The 20,282-nt window shown below is 44.2% G+C and overlaps 1 protein-coding gene across 1 annotated transcript in view; it reads right to left on the bottom strand.

The window, feature by feature from the left end:
- Nucleotides 1-20,282, bottom strand: part of LOC131095420 (uncharacterized) — a 57,159-nt gene that overhangs the window by 10,465 nt on the left and 26,412 nt on the right. The window contains 3 exon segments of the mRNA XM_058043118.1: nucleotides 16,572-18,206; nucleotides 18,208-19,460; nucleotides 20,010-20,157. Of these exon segments, the coding sequence (XP_057899101.1) occupies nucleotides 16,572-18,206; nucleotides 18,208-19,460; nucleotides 20,010-20,157 (3,036 nt within the window).

Below are 20,282 nucleotides of genomic sequence, written 5' to 3'. Positions count from 1 at the left end.
GCCATACATATTGTAAACAGACGCCAGTGTCTTTGTAAACGCTTTATAAATCATTATCACCAAGGCCAGCACAACAGCTATTCCAATCCGTACCCCTCTACCGTAAAAATTACTTGTTAAAGACAATAATCCTAGTGACCAGAAAGGTACTGAAACCTCAAAAAGGTCTAGAGCCCAGAGCCACACGAAGGCTTTCACCCCCAGAGACATCAGGGATTCAAGCAGCATGGCTACTGACTGCTTTAACAACAACAAACACACAATTAATAGAGCTTTTTTCCACCTTTTCCAGCCGCACGTTGGGCGCCAATAGATGTATTTGTCCAGGTTTAGAGCAAATTTGGGGAAGAATCTCCCAAGGGATCTCTGGTGGGAAAAGCAGATCCAATTGGCTCCTCCCCCCAACTGATCCGGGAGGAAAAAAAACCTCCTTGGAGAAAGGTGGAAAAAAACCTGTTTATTAAGCAATAAAACCAAAACAATATCAAACAATGAGACCCCTTGCCACTCTAAAAGAGATGACAAACTGAGAAAACCCCGTCCTCCGGTTGCAGCTCAGCTCACTCAGTCTCTGATCAGTCCCTCCGGTGCTGGAATTGTCGCAGGCCAGGCCTGGCCTGGTGGGCCGCAGCTGCAGCTGCCAGTGCTCTCCTGGATGTTCAGTCCAGAGCAGTTTCAAGAGGTCCAAAGAAAAGGAAAAAAAAAAACAGTCCAGGGACTTCTTTGCCTCAGCTGGCTAACACTAACTAAAAAGCAAAAGAAGAGCTCTGTCCCGCTGTCTGTCCATCCGCAGACAACACAGTCAGGAGCAGGAATGTGTAGGAGTGGAGTACAGTGTCTGAAAACAAACTGCGCGTTTCTTCTCTCCCCCCCTACACTCTCTGGAATGCTCTTAAAGGTGCAAAACTTATTATTCAACATAAACAGAATGAGACAATTGGGGTTAAAAAATCCTATAGTCAACCCAGGACACATACTAATTATTAAACTTACATTGTTCCATTGTATACATTGATTTCATCCAAGCATGGGTTTCTAATGATCCCCCTCAATCCCTTGAACATAGTTTCTCATGATTCTTTTTATGATTAAACAATAATTATATCTAACTACTAAACAATCATCACATCTAACAATTATATAATTCACCATATACTGGTTTACACAGGTGCCATTTTACATGATCTGGCAAACACAAGGCCTAACATTTCCCAGGGCCTACTAAGCCTAACTTTCTTTCTAACTCCCCTGAATATACCATGATTTTAGAAACATTTTATCCCTATACTATCAGTGGGGCCCCGCTCTCCTGGAGATGGCTGAACACCTGCTTGCCCATGGGAAACAGTGAATCAATTCCTTGTTTTGCTTTGCTTGTGTATGCAGCTTTTGGTTTAACTGTTTAACTAGCTTTATCTCAACCCACAAGTTTTCTAGATTTTAGTCTTTGGATTGGGGAGACCAATCCTACAGATGGGAGAGTGTCGCAGCATATGTAACAGTTAGATGGCAACGATATGCAGAGTATCATCATACAATTTCAGAAAGCTTCAATCCATACAGAGTAACTCCATACCACTTCAAAAGGCTTCAAGTGACAGCCCTTCTTGTTCTTTAGCCCAAACTTTTATACCCCTCATCATTCATGCATTGCGCCTGTTTGCCTTCTGTTCCCTTTTGTGATTGGTCAGTACACCTTGGCACTCCATGTCTCATTGCTTTCAATACTGTTCACCTGCTTTTCACAGTTGTAGCCCATTAAGGATGAGGCTTGGCCACAACCCCACTCCCAATTACCACAAACTCTGTACCTACAGAGGAGTGACCAAGCAGCTACATGGTGCTTGGTTGCTTGCTGGGGTTAAGCTACAACACTCCCTCACCTGTGGAGCAGTTTAAAACCCATGAATCAGGTCTTGTATTTCTACTTCCCTCATGTCCTTGTTGTTAGGGTATAATTGGAATGAATTATTATGTTAGTGTATTCCATGATCCTCTGCTTTGTGCCCTGTTGGGAAGGATGAAAGTTTGACAAAGTCTCACAGATATGTATGCTTAGCAGAAAGATTTTTAAATGTAGAGTCTGATGAAGGAATAGAGATGGAAGCAAGTTTTGATATAGAAGAAAAGAATTGCTGAGCCAGTCTTACTGGCTAACCAAGGAGGCAAAGGGTATGTTAGTTAGAAGGGGTTTTTATGACTTAGAGCAAAGGATAAACCCACCTCAAACAAGAAGATGTTTTTACCAAGCAGAAAGATAGCACAGGCAAACAAGTCAGCAAAGTTGCAAGTAGAAAAAAGGTCTCAGAATTTTCCACTGCAAGAAAACTGAAAAACAACTTCTAGCTTAAACTGTAATGTACTAACTTTTAGTGATTGGAGAATAGTAACATGAATATGGTAATTATAGTAGTTATGATAGGCTATAGATAATAGTTAAGGTATAGATTGGTTCTACTGTATGAAGATGCTAAGCAAAGAAAAGTATATAATGCAATGTAACCAAAACCAAAGGGTCTCCAGGCCTGCCTGCAGCTGGAGCTGACAGCTGTAGGCACAGGCTCTGTCTCCCACGACCCTGGACTGCTGTAACCTCTTGGATGGAATAAACGGCATTTTGGAGAGCTGCCTGGGGTCCCGCATCCCTCATTTCGGCTCTTACAAGTGGCCCCAAAATGGCTATTGTATCTTTAAGAGCCGGGAGCCTGGGGCTGGATGAGTGTGAGGCCAGGGGGATGAGTCTCTGCTTTCTGTGTAGGCGTTTTTAAAGCCTCCCTGCACAGATTTTTCACAACTCTTTTTGGCACGGTTATTTGCTTGGCTGGCTTGGCTTTTATTTTTGGCCCAGGCAAAAAGTATTACCATTCCTTGGCTTAGAGAATCTGCAGTAGTGATCTTTGGACTGCCTTGAGGCAAACTGAACAGTTCCTTGTCAAAGACCAGGAACATCGTGCTGGCAGGAGCAGACTGGCCCTTCTCCAACCCAAGCCTCTGCGAGCTGAGCCAGAGAGAAAACACACCTAGGCACTCCATCCCAGCTGTTTTACCTGCCATGACTATTCCACTGAGTTCTGCCATGGGGAGGATGTCAATGCCAGACAAGCCACCGGGCTTTCATCTGCTACTGCAACTGCTCCATGAAGCTCCTGTTTTGCCTGAGAGGGAAGCTGGTGCCATCTTGTACCGCATGTTGTGTGCAGGTATTCCTCCAAAATTCTGAATCTTCATTCCAATGTGTGGGGAGGTGAGGTCTGACAGTTTATATCTAGCAGTTATTTACTTTTTTTTTTTTTTTTTTGCCTTCTGGTCATTCTGTTTGTCAATAAACTGCTGTAGTTTTTTTTTTTTTTACTTTCATCTATTAGTATTCACTTCCTATTGGTGGAAAGGGATTATTGGAACCCTTTAGAGAAGATGACTCATTCCACAGCATGCTCTTTTAAATTGTCTCCAAATGGAGACACAGGGTCAATTTCCATTAATCTCCACAAGCAAGGTGCCACATGGGATATATGGCTGAGATTTGAGTAATTTTTTTCCTTTTTTGCAGGGAATCTGAATGCACTCTCATGGATCCCATTGTAGACTGTAGTCTATTTCAAAATACACTCTAATGGTGTGTGACAGCTAACAGCTGGCCTGAAAGACTCACAGACACAAGTAAACCTGACCTTGACTTGATCAGCCTATACCCATGGAAGAAAGGAAGTAGACATCTTTGGGGAGGAGGGTACTGAGGGGCAGAGGAACTCGGCTGCAGGGAATGGACGCCAGCCAATCTTTGGCTAGCACATATGCAGGCAGCTATTGGTCAGTGAACTGGGTGATAACAAGTTTCTAGCCAATTGGTGTTGTCGGGCTTGCAAGGGTTCCTCAGGGGTGAAGAGAGAGACGAGAATCTTGACTTCATGATCAGAAGGCTGGATTTATTAATTTATGATATATAATATATTAAGACTATACTAATAGGAATAGACAGAAAAGTTCTCAGAGTGCTAGCAAGCTAAGAATAGAAAAGGAATGAAGCAACGACGGAGCTCTCCCTGATTCTCCCAGAGAGAGCTCAGTCTTTGATTGGCCCTTAATTGCACACAAGCAACATGGGCCAATCACAGGTGCACCTGTTACATTCCACAGCAGCAGATAACCATTGTTTACATTCTTTCTCTGGAGCCTCAGCTTCCCAGAAGAGGGAAAAATCCTAAATAAAGGATTTTAATGAAAAGATGTCTGTGACAAATTGGGATCGAGTTTGCACAATTTTTGAAAAACCTTATAAATGTGAGTTCTGGACAATAAAGTTTGCTGTTGCCACATGAACCTTGCAGTGTCAAGTCGTGTCCATCTCAACAATGATAATGGTGGATATCACCAATCAGTGCTAGAACAGCCTAAACAAAACCTATAATATGCCCAGTTAAAATTTATCTGACCTGGTCCATGACTATAGCCCTCCATTAGATTACAAACAATTTGTCTCATTCAGTGTCATTTGGAAGTAGCATCTATTGGGCTCTTATTTGAAGTTATGGAAGTTAATGTGTTTTTCCTTTCCTTTCTTTCTCTCAGGGAATTTTTTCCCATTTGTTGCTGTTGTGGTTTGACACTGGCCAAACACCAGGTACCCATGAAAGCCACTCACTCACCCTCCCCTGCCACAGCTGGGCAGAGGAGAGGAAAAAAATCAACAAAGGCTTCATGAGTTGAGGTGAGGACTGGGAGAAAACACTAAAAGGGCAAAACAGGCTCAGCTTAGAGGTACAAAGTGAATTTATTATTAAATATCAGAGTCAGAGGAGGATAATGAGAAGTAAATAAGCCCTTAAAACCACTTTTTTCCCCCCAACTACTCCCTCCTTCCCACCAATAGCACAGGGAGACAGGGTATGGGGATTTGGTCAGTTCATCACCCAAGGTTTTCTTCTGTTCAGGGCAAGAAGTCCTTCCCCTGCTGCACCGTGGGATCTCTCCCATGGGAGATAGTTCTCTGTGAACTTTTCCAGCGTGGGTCCACTCCGACAAGCAGCAGTCATCCCAAAACTGCTGTGGTGTAGGTCACTCTTCCACAGGGTGCAGTCCTCCAAGGACAGGCTGCTCCATCCTGGAAACAAGGGCCCTCTTTCTCCACTGGGTCTCACACTGGATCACAGCCTCCTCCAGGCATCCACCTGCTCTGGCATGGGCACCTCCCCTACGGACTGCGGGTGGATCACTGCATCCCTCATGGATCCCCATGAGTGGCAGGGGACAGCCTGCTTCACCATGGCCTGCAGATGAATCTTGCCTTTGGCACCTGGAGCACCTCCTCCCACTCCTTCTTCACTGACCTTTGTGTCTCCATGTTGTTTTCCCTCATATGTTCTGACCTTATCCTCTTCTCTTTTCTCTCTCTTCTACCGGCTGAGTCACCATTACCCATATGGAGAGAGGTGGCTGAGCTCATGCCACAGCACCCCTCGGGTTTTAGCTTTTATGTTTTTCAGATTCTGTACTGCATTAGTGTGTAGTTCTGAGCTTCATATTAAGGGATAGTAAGCTCTTTTCACAGAGTGGGTAGACAAAACAATTCCTTTTCTAGCTGGGGACCAAGAATAACCAATCCGAATCTCAGGCCCAAGAGCATAAACAACAGCGGAATGAAGAGAGACAAACAAGAAGAATGTGACTTCATAACCTAAAGCTATAATTGGACAATTAACTCTAATATGCTAATAAACCAGAATTTATAAATGTGGGAGATCTCATGACCAGTTGTCCATTTTGTGACCATTTAGGGTTCATCCTGGGTGTAGCCCTAGCTGGGCTCTTGTACTGCCCAATGTGTGTCCATTGAGGCCTTTAATAAATACGTACTTTATTCTTTAACTCCTAGTCTCTGTTCTAGGTCAGCCTTCACAAGGCATCACCCCCTGCAGCTGCGGGGGAATCATTGCGCCTGCCCTGCTTGGCTGGCAGCCAACAGCACCAGTGCAGCTGTGACCCATAACTACACTGAAGGGGAAAGTGCTTGACAGCTGAGAGATGGCTGTTTTTGAGTGTCCTGGTTTAGAGGAAATTTGGGAGAAAACCTCCAAAAGGGGCCCCCCTGAAAGCAAACCCACATGGCCCCTCCCCCCAACTGGTTCTGGAAGAGTTTCCTCAGAGACAAGTAGAAGAAAACCTGTTTATTTAACAGACAAAGCACTCCCCAGCACAAAAAATTAACAATACCAGATGACAAAACTCATTTGTCCCTCTGAAGGGATGACAAATTCAGAAAGTCTCTCCTGGGAATGGTTGCTCTCTTATCAGTCCCTCAGGCGCTGGGAAAAGGCCACTGCCCAGACTACGCCCCGGCAGGCTACAAAGTGCGGGCTCTCGGTGTTTCCCCGGGTCCCAGTCTGGAGCAGGTTTGAACAGATTCAGGAAAAGGGAAAGAAAAATCAGTCCAGGGAAAACTCGGACTGCTTCACCTAGCTAAACTAACTAAAAGAGCAAAAAGGAGCACTCTGTTCTGCCCCGTCCGTGCCCAGACAACAGTGAAGTTCTGTGTTCCAGCAGACTGTGGGGGAGAGTGCAGCTGATAATGAAACTCTGTGCTCCTTCTTCTCCCCGCCTTCACTGTCTGAGCCAGTCTTGAAGGCACAGAATAATCAGCATAAACAGAACAGATGACTGGGAATACAAGCATCATAATGTCACCCTAGGACATTGGGTCTCTTTTTTTTCTGTTTGTTGTTGCTGCTGTTGTTTGTTTGCCTTGTTTTATATATATATATATATATTCTAGTAAAGAACTGTTATTCCTTTTCCCATATCTTTGCCTGAAAGCCCCTTAATTTCAAAGTTACAATAATTTGGAGGGAAGAGGGTCATATTCTTCATTCCAAGGGAGGTTCCCACCTTCCTTGGCAGACACCTGTCTCTGAAACCAAGACAGCTTTCCCACACATGGTTATTCCCTTTAGTCTGATGTAGTGGTTTCAGTTCACCAATTTGATATTTCCCAGCCATTGTGCCAATTAGTGAAGTGGGTCTATCGCTGGCTAAACGCCAGTGCACCCACTAGAATATACTTACTCATTTCCTGCTATGAGATAGGATTAGGAGGAAGGCAATGCAGGCTCAAGACTTGTCCTGGTTTGTGAAAAATTTGGGAGAAAACCTCCAAAAGGGGGCCCCTCCAGAAAGCAAACCCACACAGCCTTTCCCCCCAACTGGGTCGGGAAGGATTCCTCGGAGACAAATGGAAAGAACCTGTTTATTTAACAGGCAAATCACCCCCCAGCACACAAAATGAACAATACCAGATGACAACACTCTTTCACCACTCTGAAAAAGATGACAAATTCAGAAAGTCTCTCCTGGGAGTGGCCGCTCTGTTATCAGTCCCTCCGGTGCTGGGAATAGCTGCTGCAGGCCACAGGGTGCAAACTCTTGGTGTTTCCCAGGTCCCAGTCCAGAGCAGATTTGAGTAGTTCCAAAAAAGGGAAATAAAAAATAGTCCAGGGAAAAATTTGGACTGCTTAGCTAAGCTAACTAATGAGCAGAAGCAAAAAGCAAGAGCAAAGCAGGAGCAAAGCAGAAGCAAGAGCAACAACAGAGCGAAAAGCAAAGCGAAAAGCAAAGCAAAAAGCAAAAGCAGCACTATGTACTGCCCCGTCTGTGTGTCCCGCCAGCCGTGGGGGAGCGGCTGACAGCAAAACCAAAACAAAACATTCACTCTTCAGAGCCAGTCTTGAAGGCACAGAACATAATATCCAGCATAAACAGAACACACAAATGGGGATACAAGCATCATAACGTCACCCTAGGACAAGGGTATAAAGAAAACTTTAACAGTAGATAAAAGGAAAAAATAATTATAAAAATCAGAATAAAACCTCCAGAACATTTCCTCTCCCCAACACCCTCCTTTTCTTTCCCACTGACAATGTAAAGAGACATAACCTTAAATTTTCCATCAGCTGACCATTTCTACAAGTCTTTCTTCAGTTCATTTAGGGAGAGTAGTCTCTTTTGACATTACATGGAGACTTCTCCCCAAGAAAACAGTTCTGTCGTGGTTTCAATTTCCATGAATAACAGATGCCCAGAAATCTGCATTCATGAAGCCCCTCCCATCTTTGGCAGCCTTCCCACAGCTGCTTTTATGGGTCATGTCAACTTATGGGGTACTATTTTAAGGATGAGTTGTTCAAAAGCAAATGTTCTCTTCATCTGTCTCTGAGATCATCTTCACCTCTGGGAACAGAGGTCTTCTTCTTTCCCTGGGGGCAAAGGATCTTCATCACTCATCTTTCTCTGTTTAAGCTTCCCATTGAATCACAGCTACTTCAACATTTGTCTGCTTCAGCACAGTTCTGAACAATCCATCCCCTCATATTTTCAATGAGTTATAGGGATATTTCAGTGTATCATAGTCCATCACCATGGCTTACAAAAGAATTTTCAGCCTAAAATTAAGGCATCTCCTCATTCACCTTCCATCTGGGATTTGACTCCTTACTGACTTTGGTGTCTCTGTGTTGTCCTCTGCGTGTCTTCACTCTGTCCTTTTCTCTCACTCAAGAGAGGATTGATGTCTGTAGGTCTCATCTGTGCACTGAAAGAGTTCACAGCTCACCCAGGACCTGCAGATGATCACGTGATCCCTGCCAGCCCAAGCTGTTTTACATGGAGGTTTCTTTAGCAGATGCACTGAAGGCTGTGTCAGGATCGGCCATGGGGCTGTTTTCTGTGCAGGCTGCAGGGTTGCCTCCAGGTTTCTTTCAATGGTTGTGCTGGGGGGAGGGCTAGGATCTCAGCAGCCAGGCTAGTACTCAGCGGCCCATGGCCTCCCCTCCCCCTGCCCTGCAGCTGCTGGGGGCTCGGCTCAGCTGGGACGGGGTCCAGCAGGCTTCCTGGGAAGGTACCCGGCCCCATAGCATGGCCGACTCAGCCAAGACGAGGGACAGACTGGCCTTGTTACCTGTTTCCCAGCCAGAAGGAAAAGAGAAAATATGTGTGGTTTTTTCATTTTTGTATGTGTGTTCACAGAGGAGGATTTAGCTTTCTAGTGGTTTAACAAGGTGTCAGTCTTCAAAACTAGTCACTGATTGGTATTGTTAAGCACAGAGGAAGTTCTGAGCAGCTCCTCTCAGAAAATTCATTTCCGTGGGTGGCTTCTTCCCTCCTCACCAAATATCAATTAATGCAAAACCAGCACACTGGTTAAGTGCCTTAACTAAAATGCTAGACAGGTTTAGATTAATCATAGCAAATTTAAATCCTTCTGCTGATGAGCATGGGAGGGAGACACCCCTTGGTTCACTAGATTCCACATAGGCATGAATACTTTTATCTTTTCCCAGGCTATGTTTGAGGATTCCACTTGTGTGTACCAATGACCTTGTGTGATAAGGACAGTTGTCACCCTGGTTTTTTAAGATTTTCTAAGCCTTCTGATGTTGACATTCTTGTAGTGAACTTTCTCACACACTTTCTGTAAATAACTCATTGTTTTGCATTCCTTTATGGAGGAGGAGAGAGTTGATGGACTGTTGGTTTGACCAGTGTCATTGCAGAGGTGTCACTGTCACCTTCCAATCCGCTGTCACTTTTGTAAAACTATAAATATTGGAGTCAGAGAATAAAACTTCCCTTTTTTCCCTTCACCTTGAGAGCGGTGGTGTGCTTGTGTTCTTTCGTGTCGTTCAGCGACAGAGAGTTGCCTAAAACATCTTTTCCAATTACAATATAAAAAACCAAAAATGCAATCAAGCAAAAATATACACAATTTTTAATACAGTCTAATTCAATCTGAATACCACATCATTTATTCTGATAATCTACAACATATATACAGAATTAATTTAAAAAAGAAATTAGAAGGATGGGATTATTGTATGAATATGGTGGAATGTCCTAGGGTGACTTTCTAATACTCATATCCCCATTCATCTGTTTAACCCAGAAATAAGTTTTACACCTTTAAAATTAGTTCTGAGAGTGAAGGGGGGGAGAAAGAAGAAGCACGCAATTTATTTTCAGAAACTCACTCACTCCTCCACATTCCCGCTCCTGGACTATGTTGTCTGTGAATAGACGAACAGATGGCAGGACAGAGCTCTCCTTCACTTTAAGTTAATTTTTAACTAACTGAAGCACAGAAATTCCCTGGACTGTGGTTTTTCTTTTTCTTTGGACCTGTTTAAACCTACTCTAGACTAAACATCCAGAAGAGCACTGGCAGCTCACACCTGTGGCCCACCGGGCCAGTCCTGGAGCACAACATTGTTTGTACTCGAGGTGGAATTAATTTAAATTGTTTTTCTTAACAAACCTCTGATATGTATTATTGGGACTTTGTTTTTGTCTATTGTATGACTGGGCTGGGTCTGCTTGGTTGGTAGAACATTGGGTGTTAATTAATCTGGTGGTCTTTGCTAAATGTTGCTCTCAATTTTTGAAAGATCCCCCACCCAATGCTTCCAACGTTGTTTTTAAGTCTGTTGTATTTCTCCACTTTACTTGTAATTGATGTATGGTAGGGGATAAGGTACACCCACTCAATGCCATGTTCCCTAGTCCAGGTGTTGATAAGGTTGTTCTTGAAATTAATTCCATTGTTTGACTCAGTCTTTTCAGGGGTACCATGCCTCCAAAGGACTTGCTTTTTAAGGCTTAGGATGGTGTTACAGGGCGTAGTGTGAGGTATAGGGTAGGTCTCTCCTGATCTTGTGATGGTTTCTACTGTTGTGAGCACATAGTGCTTACTTTGGTGTGTTTGGGGTAATGTGATGTAATCAATCTGCTGGGCCTCCCCATACTTATATTTGGACCACCACCTACTATACCATAGGGGTTTCACCCACTTGGCTTGCTTGATGGTGGTATACGTCTCACAGTCATGGATAATCTGAGAAATATTGTCAGTGGTTAGATCCACCTCTCAGTCTTGTGCTCACTTATGGTGGTATTTCCACCTTGATGATTTGAGGTATCATGAGCCTATCTAGTTAGGAATAACTATTTCTTGTGTTGTCAATTTAAGTCTGTCTTTGACACCTCTATTTTTGTAGTCTGATCAACTTGTTGATTGTTTTGGTGTTCTTCATTGGTTCTACTCTTGGGGTCATGGGCATCTATATGGTGAACTTTCATAGGTAGCTTCTCTACTCTGATGGTGATGTCTTTCCAATTATCAGTAGCCCAAATTGTTTTTCCTCTAGGCTGTCAATTAGCATTTTTCCACTTCTCCAACCATCCCCACAGGGTATTGGTTATTATCCATGAATCAGTGTAGATGTAGAGCTTTGGTCACTTCTCTCTTTCGGTAAGGTTTAGGACCAGGTGAATAGCTTTGAGTTTAGTTAGTTGGTTTGATCTACCTTTTTGTTGTAGTGCACTAAATAGTTGATTTAGTTGCTGTCTTTGTAAGGGTGATGAAGAAAATGTTACTGGGCATGTCGGTCACGTGCATGGTGTATCCCCCCTCTCTTTCACATGGTTGCTCCCTCCCACACTTCCCCCCCCTTCCTTGGCGGTCTGTCCCACGGGTGGCTCCTCCCCTTGCCCCACCCCAATGTTATCCCATTGGCCACAGTCCTCTTTCCCTCCCCCCCTTTTCCCCTAGAGTATAAAACCCACTGCAGGTAAAGGTTCAGCCTCTTTGCTACCTGGGTGGTCACTGCCACCCTCAGTGTCCTGTCTCAAGCTAATAAACTGGATACTCCTCTCCACATAGCAAGGAGCGCTTCTCGTCTTTTATCCTCCATCTATGCAGTTCCGTGTGAGCTTTAGTCCTGAGCAAGCCGGATCTGGACTTATATAAAGCCCAGAGACCCACAGATTTTGGCACCTTTTCTTTCAGTAGTTTCTGTAAACTGTTGTGTGGGGTTTTAGATGGCTGATTTCTACTTTTGTTTCATTTCTACAATGTGGTAAGAACTACTAGTAAAAAGAGTGTAACGTGTTTCTTCTGTTGCTAGTTTGTTGTATGATGGAGCTTCTTCAGCACGTGTCACTTTTTGTTTCCCTTTGTTAGTGAGACTAGACTTTTCACTTTTAGGATAATTTGTAATTATCTCCAAAATCCTAGGACTATTCAGTATTCTAATATGAGCGCACTGTGTGATGAGGGTGATCTATTTGTTCTATGTGGCATTGGTGGTACGGTGGGTAGAGGGAACCTTTGTTTTGAATATCCACCCTAGCACTGGTAGTCGGGGTGCGAAGAGGAGTTTTGTTTCAGTGTTGATCACTTCTGAGACATCTTGGACTCGTTCATAGGTTGCTAAAATTTCCTTCTCTGTTGGAGTGTAGTTGGTTTCAGACCCTCTGTAGTTTGGACTCCAAAATCCTAGTGGTTGGGCTTGAGTCTCACCAGGTACCATCTGTCAAAGGTTTTAGGACAGACTGTGGCTCCCAGCTGCAGAGTAGAGTATGTTCTTCACATCTGGTTCTGTCCTGATTGGGTCAAAGGTTCCTGTATAGGCAATTTCCTGTTTAATCTGGGCAAAGGCTTGTTGTTGTTTAGGGCCCCATTGGAAAGAATTTTTCTGGCAGGTGATCAGGTAGAGAGGATTCATAATCTGGTTGTATTCGGGAATATGTATTCTCTAAAAGCTTATGCTGCCTAGGAAAGCTTGTGTTTCCTTCTTGTTGGTTGGTGGAGATATTGTTGTGATCTTGGTGATGACACTGGTGGAAATCTGATGCTGTCCATCTTGCTAATTTACTCCCAGGAATTGGATTTCTCGAGTAGCTCCCTTAACTTTGTTCTTCTTGATGGTGAAATTGGTTTTCAGGAGAATCTGGATGATTTTCTCTCTTTTATCAAACACTTCTGCTGCGGTGTTCCCCCACACAATGATGCCATTGATGTATTTCAGATGTTCTGGAGCCTTACTCTTTTTAGTGTAGTCTGGATTAGTCCATGGTGGATGGTTGGACTGTGTTTCCACCCCTGGGGTAGTCAGTTCTAGGTGTACTCTTTTGCGGAGAAAAGAAGAAACCTCACAACTTCGTAAAAGTTGTAAAGTTCGGTATGCTTTATTACGACACGTGCCGGACGCAAGCCTCCCCAATAGGCAAGCGTACCTCTGAAGACCTCGGGTCTTCTTTTATCCCCCTCCCAAATGCATATGCATACATTTTCACAATAAGTTCATACATATTCATTCCACGTGACATTTAGCACTAGTTCTTCTTTATCAGAGGAATTCCTAGGTCTGGGGCAGATCGACCTTGCGGCAATTTCTGTTTTCCTTTCTCTGTCTCCTTGCTGTCTCTGGAATGCGGCCTTTCCTTCAGCTTTTGGCCCCACAGACTTCTCACCTCTTCCTGGCACTTCACCTAATTCAGAATGGATCCCCACTTCGTCTCATTCCCCCCTTTCCTAGGAAATAAGTAAATTCTTTTACTTAAGGAAAACCCCGCGACGATAGGTGTCTTTTAACGCTTCACCATGCACGTTTGACAAAGATGTTAGTACAGCTATTCGTTGTAGCATCCTACAGTTCCAAATTAACAATGTAATAGATAGTCCTAAACTTATCCCAACTAATATTAGTAAAACTACAATGGGGTGACACAACTTATTAAAGATTCCATTCGCAGTTGGTGACCACCCAAAGATCACATCCCACCAGTGATGATCCATATTTTGTTTTATTCTTTGTAGAACCCTGGTTATCTCCTTTGTATCGTGTTGGACAGTAATTAAGGTTTTCTTTCCACTTTCTTGGATTTCCTTCAAGATTTCCAATAAGTCTTGGTGCTCAATTAACTGTTTCACTAATGTAAGGTTCATCCCAATAGGGGTAGGTGGTAGTCTGTGATACATTGTGTAATTAGCTTTAATCAGCTGGTGGGATGTCACTGGGGCCAAGTACGAAAAATCACACCCGATAATCTTAACAAAATTACAAATACAGAAGTTAGAATGATTTTTACTAGACAGAATAACATCATTGCTATCAATATTTACTGCAGCACAGGCAGTCCTTAGACACACACACCCTTTTCCAGTATATACGAGCACAGTTCTCAGGTCAGTGACTGGATGAATTTCAAAGTGACAAATACTCTGTTCAGTGTCCAAACACACATCCTGAGCATTAATAGTATTGCTTTCACAAATGAATCCCATCTGTTCTCTAGTAATGCAGGATTCTAAGTTTACTGTCTGCCACTTTCCATTCATCTTTCGTGCCCATACTCTATGTTCTGAGGGATAGAGTATGGTTTTTTCATGGTTTAATCCTAGGGCGATGATGGGATGGATAACATAAACAGTGGCATTACGTATGGTAAGCACAAAGGCAGTTGCCACATTAGAAACAGGATCATAGGTGAAATTCACCATAGTCCACCAGGACTGAAATTTCCTGTCAAAATCAATTGCATTGTCCCACACAACCTTCCGAATTTCAGCTGGAAAATTACCTTCACCCCCTTCCCGTATAATCAGAGCTGCTGTTGCCTGCATCCATAACTGTGCTTGTATACAACTGAAAGCTAAGGACACATTATCTTGAACTGTACCAAGTGCTTCTACTATCAGTTTGTGGTCTTGGTCCCCGGCCGTTTCCCATTTTGACAGAACTTTCGAAATCTGCCACTGGCTAGTTCCTAATGCTAATAGAGATGACTGCAAGGGTTGCTTCAATTTTGTTAGGCTACCTGCTGCAGTGGCCAGTCTATTCATCAGTATTTCTGAATCAATTCCATTTAAAACTCCTAATCCTGTCCCTAATATGCCAGTTAGATCCCTTCTTGTTCTGTCTCTGAGGTATGCCTGTTTTTGTAACCATGCTGTCCAGCCCCCAAATGAAGTTTTTAGGATGGAGGAGCAGGCTGGTTGGATTCTTGAGATGTTAATTTGCATTATCAACTCCACACGTTTGAGAGACCATTCTGGATTGAATAATAGTTGCTGCTCACCCACATTCCTTACTACATAGGGGCCTACCCCATACACCTCAGGTTCGAGTTTGGGTTGAGTCTGAACTATTTGAGTCTTGGTGTGGGCTGTATAGGGTTCTGCTGTGGTAAAAGGTGTAGTATCTATTTTGAATTTAAATGAAAGCCCGATATCATCCTGTGCCCAAAGGCAAGTTATTTCTACAGGCTGTATTAAGGTGAAATTACACCAGCAGTCTGATTCATTTAGGCTATCACAGATTTTCTGGCGTTCATGTACACCAGGAGAGGTTGAGACACTAATCTCATTTGGTTTCTCGTAAGCTGTCCCATTTATCATCCGGCATCCTACCTTAATTTCTTCTCCTCTGATCCCTTGAAGTGTCCACAGCCTCCGTTCCTGCCATTCCTGCTCCCCATATACCCGATCTCCATGAATTACCACAGTGGATAGGTTTAAATCCTTTATCTCAGAAGATTTTCCCATGGATCCAGTATACTGATTAAACGCCTGGGACCAAGGCCATTCAGCATTGCTCTGAATAAAAGTACTTTCAAGTTCTAAAACCTTAGTTATGATTACATACAAAACAATTCTACAAACTAAAATATGAGCTACTCTCGACCGCAATATACTCATTTTGCCCGAGTAAGTTTTAGTCTCAGTTCATCGTCTCCTGGCGTAACTCCTCAAGAGGTTTCTGGGCCTTCTTCACCCGAGAGTGATGAATCCAGGCGTTCTGCTCCTTGATTTTGATTGCAGTGAAGGTGGTGAGAAGCACTTGGAATGGTCCTTCCCACTGTGGTTCCAAGGTCTTTTCTGTAAGAGACTTAACATATACATAATCTCCAGGTTGTATATTATGTACTGGCCCATCTAATTCCCTGCTCCGAGTTCCAGCCACATGTTTCTCAATTTCCTTGAGCTGTTTATTTAAAGCCACCATGTAGGTGGCTAGTGTTACTTCTCCAATATGGGTGGACACTCCCTTTTGTATTCCATATGGTCTTCCATAGAGTATTTCAAAAGGGCTTAACTTTTCTTTAGCTCGAGGTTTCGTTCGAATTCGCAACAGTGCTATTGGAAGAGCCTGGGGCCAAGGTAGATTAGCTTCCTGCCCCAGTCTTATAATTTGCTGTTTAATCAAATGATTCATCTTCTCCACCTGGCCGCTTGATTGGGGGCGGTATGGAGTGTGGAGTTCCCAGTCTATGCCCAGGTGGCTACTAATCTGTTGTACTACTTTGGAAATGAAATGTGATCCTCTATCTGAGGATATTGTGGCTGGAACTCTGAAGCGTGGTATTATTTCTTGTAATAATACTCTGGTCACCTCTCGAGCTTTGACAGTTCTGGTGGGGAACGCTTCTGGCCACCCTGAAAATGTATCTGTCAATACCAGCAAATACTGATACCCCCCTTTCCTTGGGAGTTCTGAAAAGTCAATTTGCCACTGCTGTACAGGCCCATGGCCTCTCCCAATCTGACCGAGTTTCGGTCTGGGGGTGTTTTTGGGGTTAGTCTGGAGGCAAAGATCACACTGTCGGGTCACCTGAGTAATAGTGGCATATAAATTCCTAGCAACAATTCTTTCAATCAGATAGGTGTATAGGGCATCTATTCCCCAGTGCGTTTTCTGGTGTTCCTCCCTTACTAGTGACCACAATAGATGGGAAGGGATTACCAGCTTCTTTTCAATGGTAGCCCACCCTTCTTGGTTATACGTCCCTTTTTGATCTTCAATTAATTTCCTATCTCTCTTGTTGTATTCTGGCTTACCTTCAAGGGAGATTTGTCCATCTGGAATAAGGGCTCCTTCAGTAGCTACCTCACCTCTTGCTGCTTCTTTTGCCTCTCTATCCGCCAGCTCATTTCCTTCTTCTAATTCTGAGCTCACTTTTTGGTGTGCCTTAATATGCATAATTGCTACCTTTTCAGGCAGCTGAACTGCTTCCAGCAGCTGGATTATCTCTTGTGCATGTTTCATGTTCTTTCCCTGTGAGGTAAGCAGTCCTCTCTCCTTCCAGATGGCCCCATGTGCATGTACAACTCCGAATGCGTACCTCGAGTCTGTGTAGATGTTTATCCTCCTCCCTTTTGCCCTTTCCAAGGCACGGGTCAGGGCAATTATCTCAGCCTTCTGCGCGGAGGTACCTGTTGGTAAGGGTCCAGACTCGATTACCTCTCTGTAGGTGGTCACTGCATACCCAGCATGTCGCTTCCCATTGGTAATATAGCTGCTCCCGTCAGTGAACCAGGTCTCTGCATCTTCCAGAGGGGTGTCCTTTAAGTCTGGGCGGCTGGAGTAGGTCGCTTCGATGGTCTCCAGGCAATCATGGTGTACTGCTTCTCCTTGGTTTCCACTGAGAAAGGAAGCTGAGTTGACAATATTAGTCACCACGATCTCTACATCATCTTGCTCTACCATGATGGCCTGGTATTTCAGAAATCTCTGTGGCGAAAGCCAGTGGCCACCCTTTACTTCCAGTACTGCAGATACAGTGTGGGACACTAGCACAGTCAATTTTTGTCCCAGGGTAAACTTGCGAGCCTCTTGAATGTTCAGCACAACTGCTGCTACAGCTCTGAGGCAACCTGGCCATCCTTTGGCTGTTGCATCTAGTTGTTTAGAGAGGTAGGCAACTGCCCTTCGGTATGGACCCAAGTCCTGAGCCAGTATTCCCAGGGCAATTCCCTGTTTCTTATGGGAAAATAGGAAGAATGGTTTACTCACATCTGGAAGTCCCAAAGCTGGAGCTGACATGAGAGCATTCTTCAGCTGGTGAAAGGCCCGTGTTGCTTCTTTTGTCCACTGGAGATCTCTGCTTCCATCGGCAATCAGAGCATAGAGGGGTCTGACAAGCAGTCCATAATTATAGACCCACAGCCGGCACCATCCTGCCATGCCTAAAAAGGTTTGGAGCTCTTTTATGGTCTGGGGTTTTGGGGTCTGGCATATGGCTTCCTTGCGAGCCTGCCCTAAAGTCCGTTGCCCAGCACTCACCTCGTACCCCAGGTAGATAACTTTCTGTTTTACTATCTGCGCCTTTTTCTTTGATACTCTGTATCCTTGGAGTCCTAGCAAATTCAAAAGGCTTACCGTCCAGGCCACACATGCTTCCCTCGTCTGAGTGGCCACTAGAAGGTCGTCCACATACTGCAAAAGCCTTCCTTCTTCCTGTGGAGCTTCCCAGGATTCCAGATCCTTTGCAAGTTTCTCCCCGAACAAAGTAGGGGAATTTTTCCAGCCTTGGGGTAGTCTGGTCCATGTGAGCTGGGTTTTGCGCCCACTCTTAGGGCTTTCCCATTCAAATGCAAAAAATTTTTTGGCTGGCTTTATGGATGGGGAGGCAAAAGAAGGCATCCTTTAGATCTAAAACAGTAAACCAGGTTAGCTCAGGTGTTAGGCAAGTTAATAAAGTGTATGGATTGGCTACCACCGGATACAGATCTTCTGTTATTTTATTGACAGCCCTCAAATCCTGTACTATCCGGTATGACCCATCAGGTTTCCGAACAGGTAAGATGGGGGTATTGAAATCAGATTGGCATTCTTTCAATAATCCTAACCGCAGAAAATTTTCAATTATTGGGCTGATTCCTTCCCTATCCTCTTTCTTTAGGGGGTACTGCTTGATTCTCACTGGTTGCGCCCCCTCCTTGAGTTTGATTATTATGGGAGAGGCATTTTTCGCCCTCCCTGGCACATCAGAGGCCCACACCCCAGGAAATACCTGACTCAGTATTTCTTCATCAATTTCTTCCTTAATGCCAATAGCTGTCAGAGTTAAACTTAATAACTCTATGTATTTTTGATCATTTACCTCCAGAGTAATTTCCCCCTTTTTGAATGTAATGGTTGCTTGTAACTGTTCCAATAAATCTCTCCCTAAGAGTGCTCTTGGTGAGTTAGGCATGTACAAGAATTTATGAATACCCCATTGTTTTCCCAATTTATACCTCAAAGGTTTACAAAAATATGCTCTTTCAGACTGGCCAGTTGCCCCCTGCACTACAACATAATCATTTTCCACAGGTACTAAAGCCTTATTTAGAACTGAATATGTAGCCCCCGTGTCAACCAAAAATTCCACCCTTCTCCCTTCTTCCCCCAGCCTCATTGTTATAACCAGTGGATCCGCTGGGGTGGAATCCCCCGGTCCTCCTCAGTTGTCTTGTATGCGTGCAGCCATCTGCTGGTTACTCCTTCTTCGTTCTGGGCATTGGTCTTTCCAGTGACCAATTCTTTTGCAGATTGCACACTGGTTCCTGTCCAGCCGAGGTGGTCCCTGTCTCGGCGGTCTCTGGTTGTATTTCCTCTGCCTTTCCTCCTGTACTACTGCCACCAACCTTTTCATTCCCTGTTTATATCCTTCCTCACGGTTACTAAATACTCTCCAGGCTTCCTCTAACAAGGCTTCGAGATTCCTCCCATCTGGTCCCCGAATTTTCTGAAGTTTACGTCTGATATCTCCAGCAGACTGCCCCAAAAATGAATTAACTAGTTGATTTATCCCTATCTCAGACTCCGGATCTAATGATGTATGACGACGCATAGCATCCCTCAAACGCTCTAGGAATTCAGATGGAGTCTCAGAAGGCCCCTGCTTAAGGGAATATAAGGCAGACCAGTTTATGGTTTTTGGAATAGCTCTTTCTACCCCTGTTGCTATCCACTCTTGATACTCTGTTAATTTCTTTACCTCTGCCGACACATTAGGATCCCATTCTGGATCTTGGAGGGGGAAATGTTCTTTTACATCCAGCTGTGTGGCCTTACAGTAATCCTCTGCCAAATTCCCTGCTGTCTTTAAGATCAGCTGTTTCTCAGTCTCAGTGAAAGCATCTAGTAGCAGCTGGATGTCAGCTTAGTCTGGATTGTGTTGTTTGATAACATATCGTAAGCGTTTGGCAGTGAGTATCGGGTCAACACGATAATTCTTCGCAATCCTTTCCCATGCTTCTAAATCAAGGGTGGTAAATGGCACTTTGATCATCAATTTGGTCCCTTCTGGTCCCACTGCCTGTCGCAGAGGGGCCTGTAGCACTACTTGCCTCCTAGTTCTAGATGCAATTGGACTCCCACGCGTAGGGTGGGTTCTAGTAGATGTGCCCTCCCCACCTGAGTCCTCCTCCTTTTTGGGGAAGTTCCCTTCCTCCTCATCCTCGGTTTCAGCCTCAGCCTCCTCCGCCTCCCCCCCCCGGGGAGGAGCTGGAGGACCTTTCACCCACTCAAATGAGTCTCGTTCTTGCTCCTCAGAACGATAGACCTTATCCGATCTCATACACCGTTGTCCTATACTGCATGCTGAACAACAGCGTTTGATTTGCCCTCTCTTTGCCTTGTTATCTTTTTCGAGGGCCAAGACCAGTGGGTCTGAGGGTGATTTAATCC

Source organism: Melospiza georgiana, chromosome W (genome assembly GCF_028018845.1).
Source record: "Melospiza georgiana isolate bMelGeo1 chromosome W, bMelGeo1.pri, whole genome shotgun sequence".
In the NCBI taxonomy this organism is placed as follows: Eukaryota; Metazoa; Chordata; class Aves; order Passeriformes; family Passerellidae; genus Melospiza; species Melospiza georgiana.
This window is presented reverse-complemented; position numbering and strand designations above follow the sequence as displayed.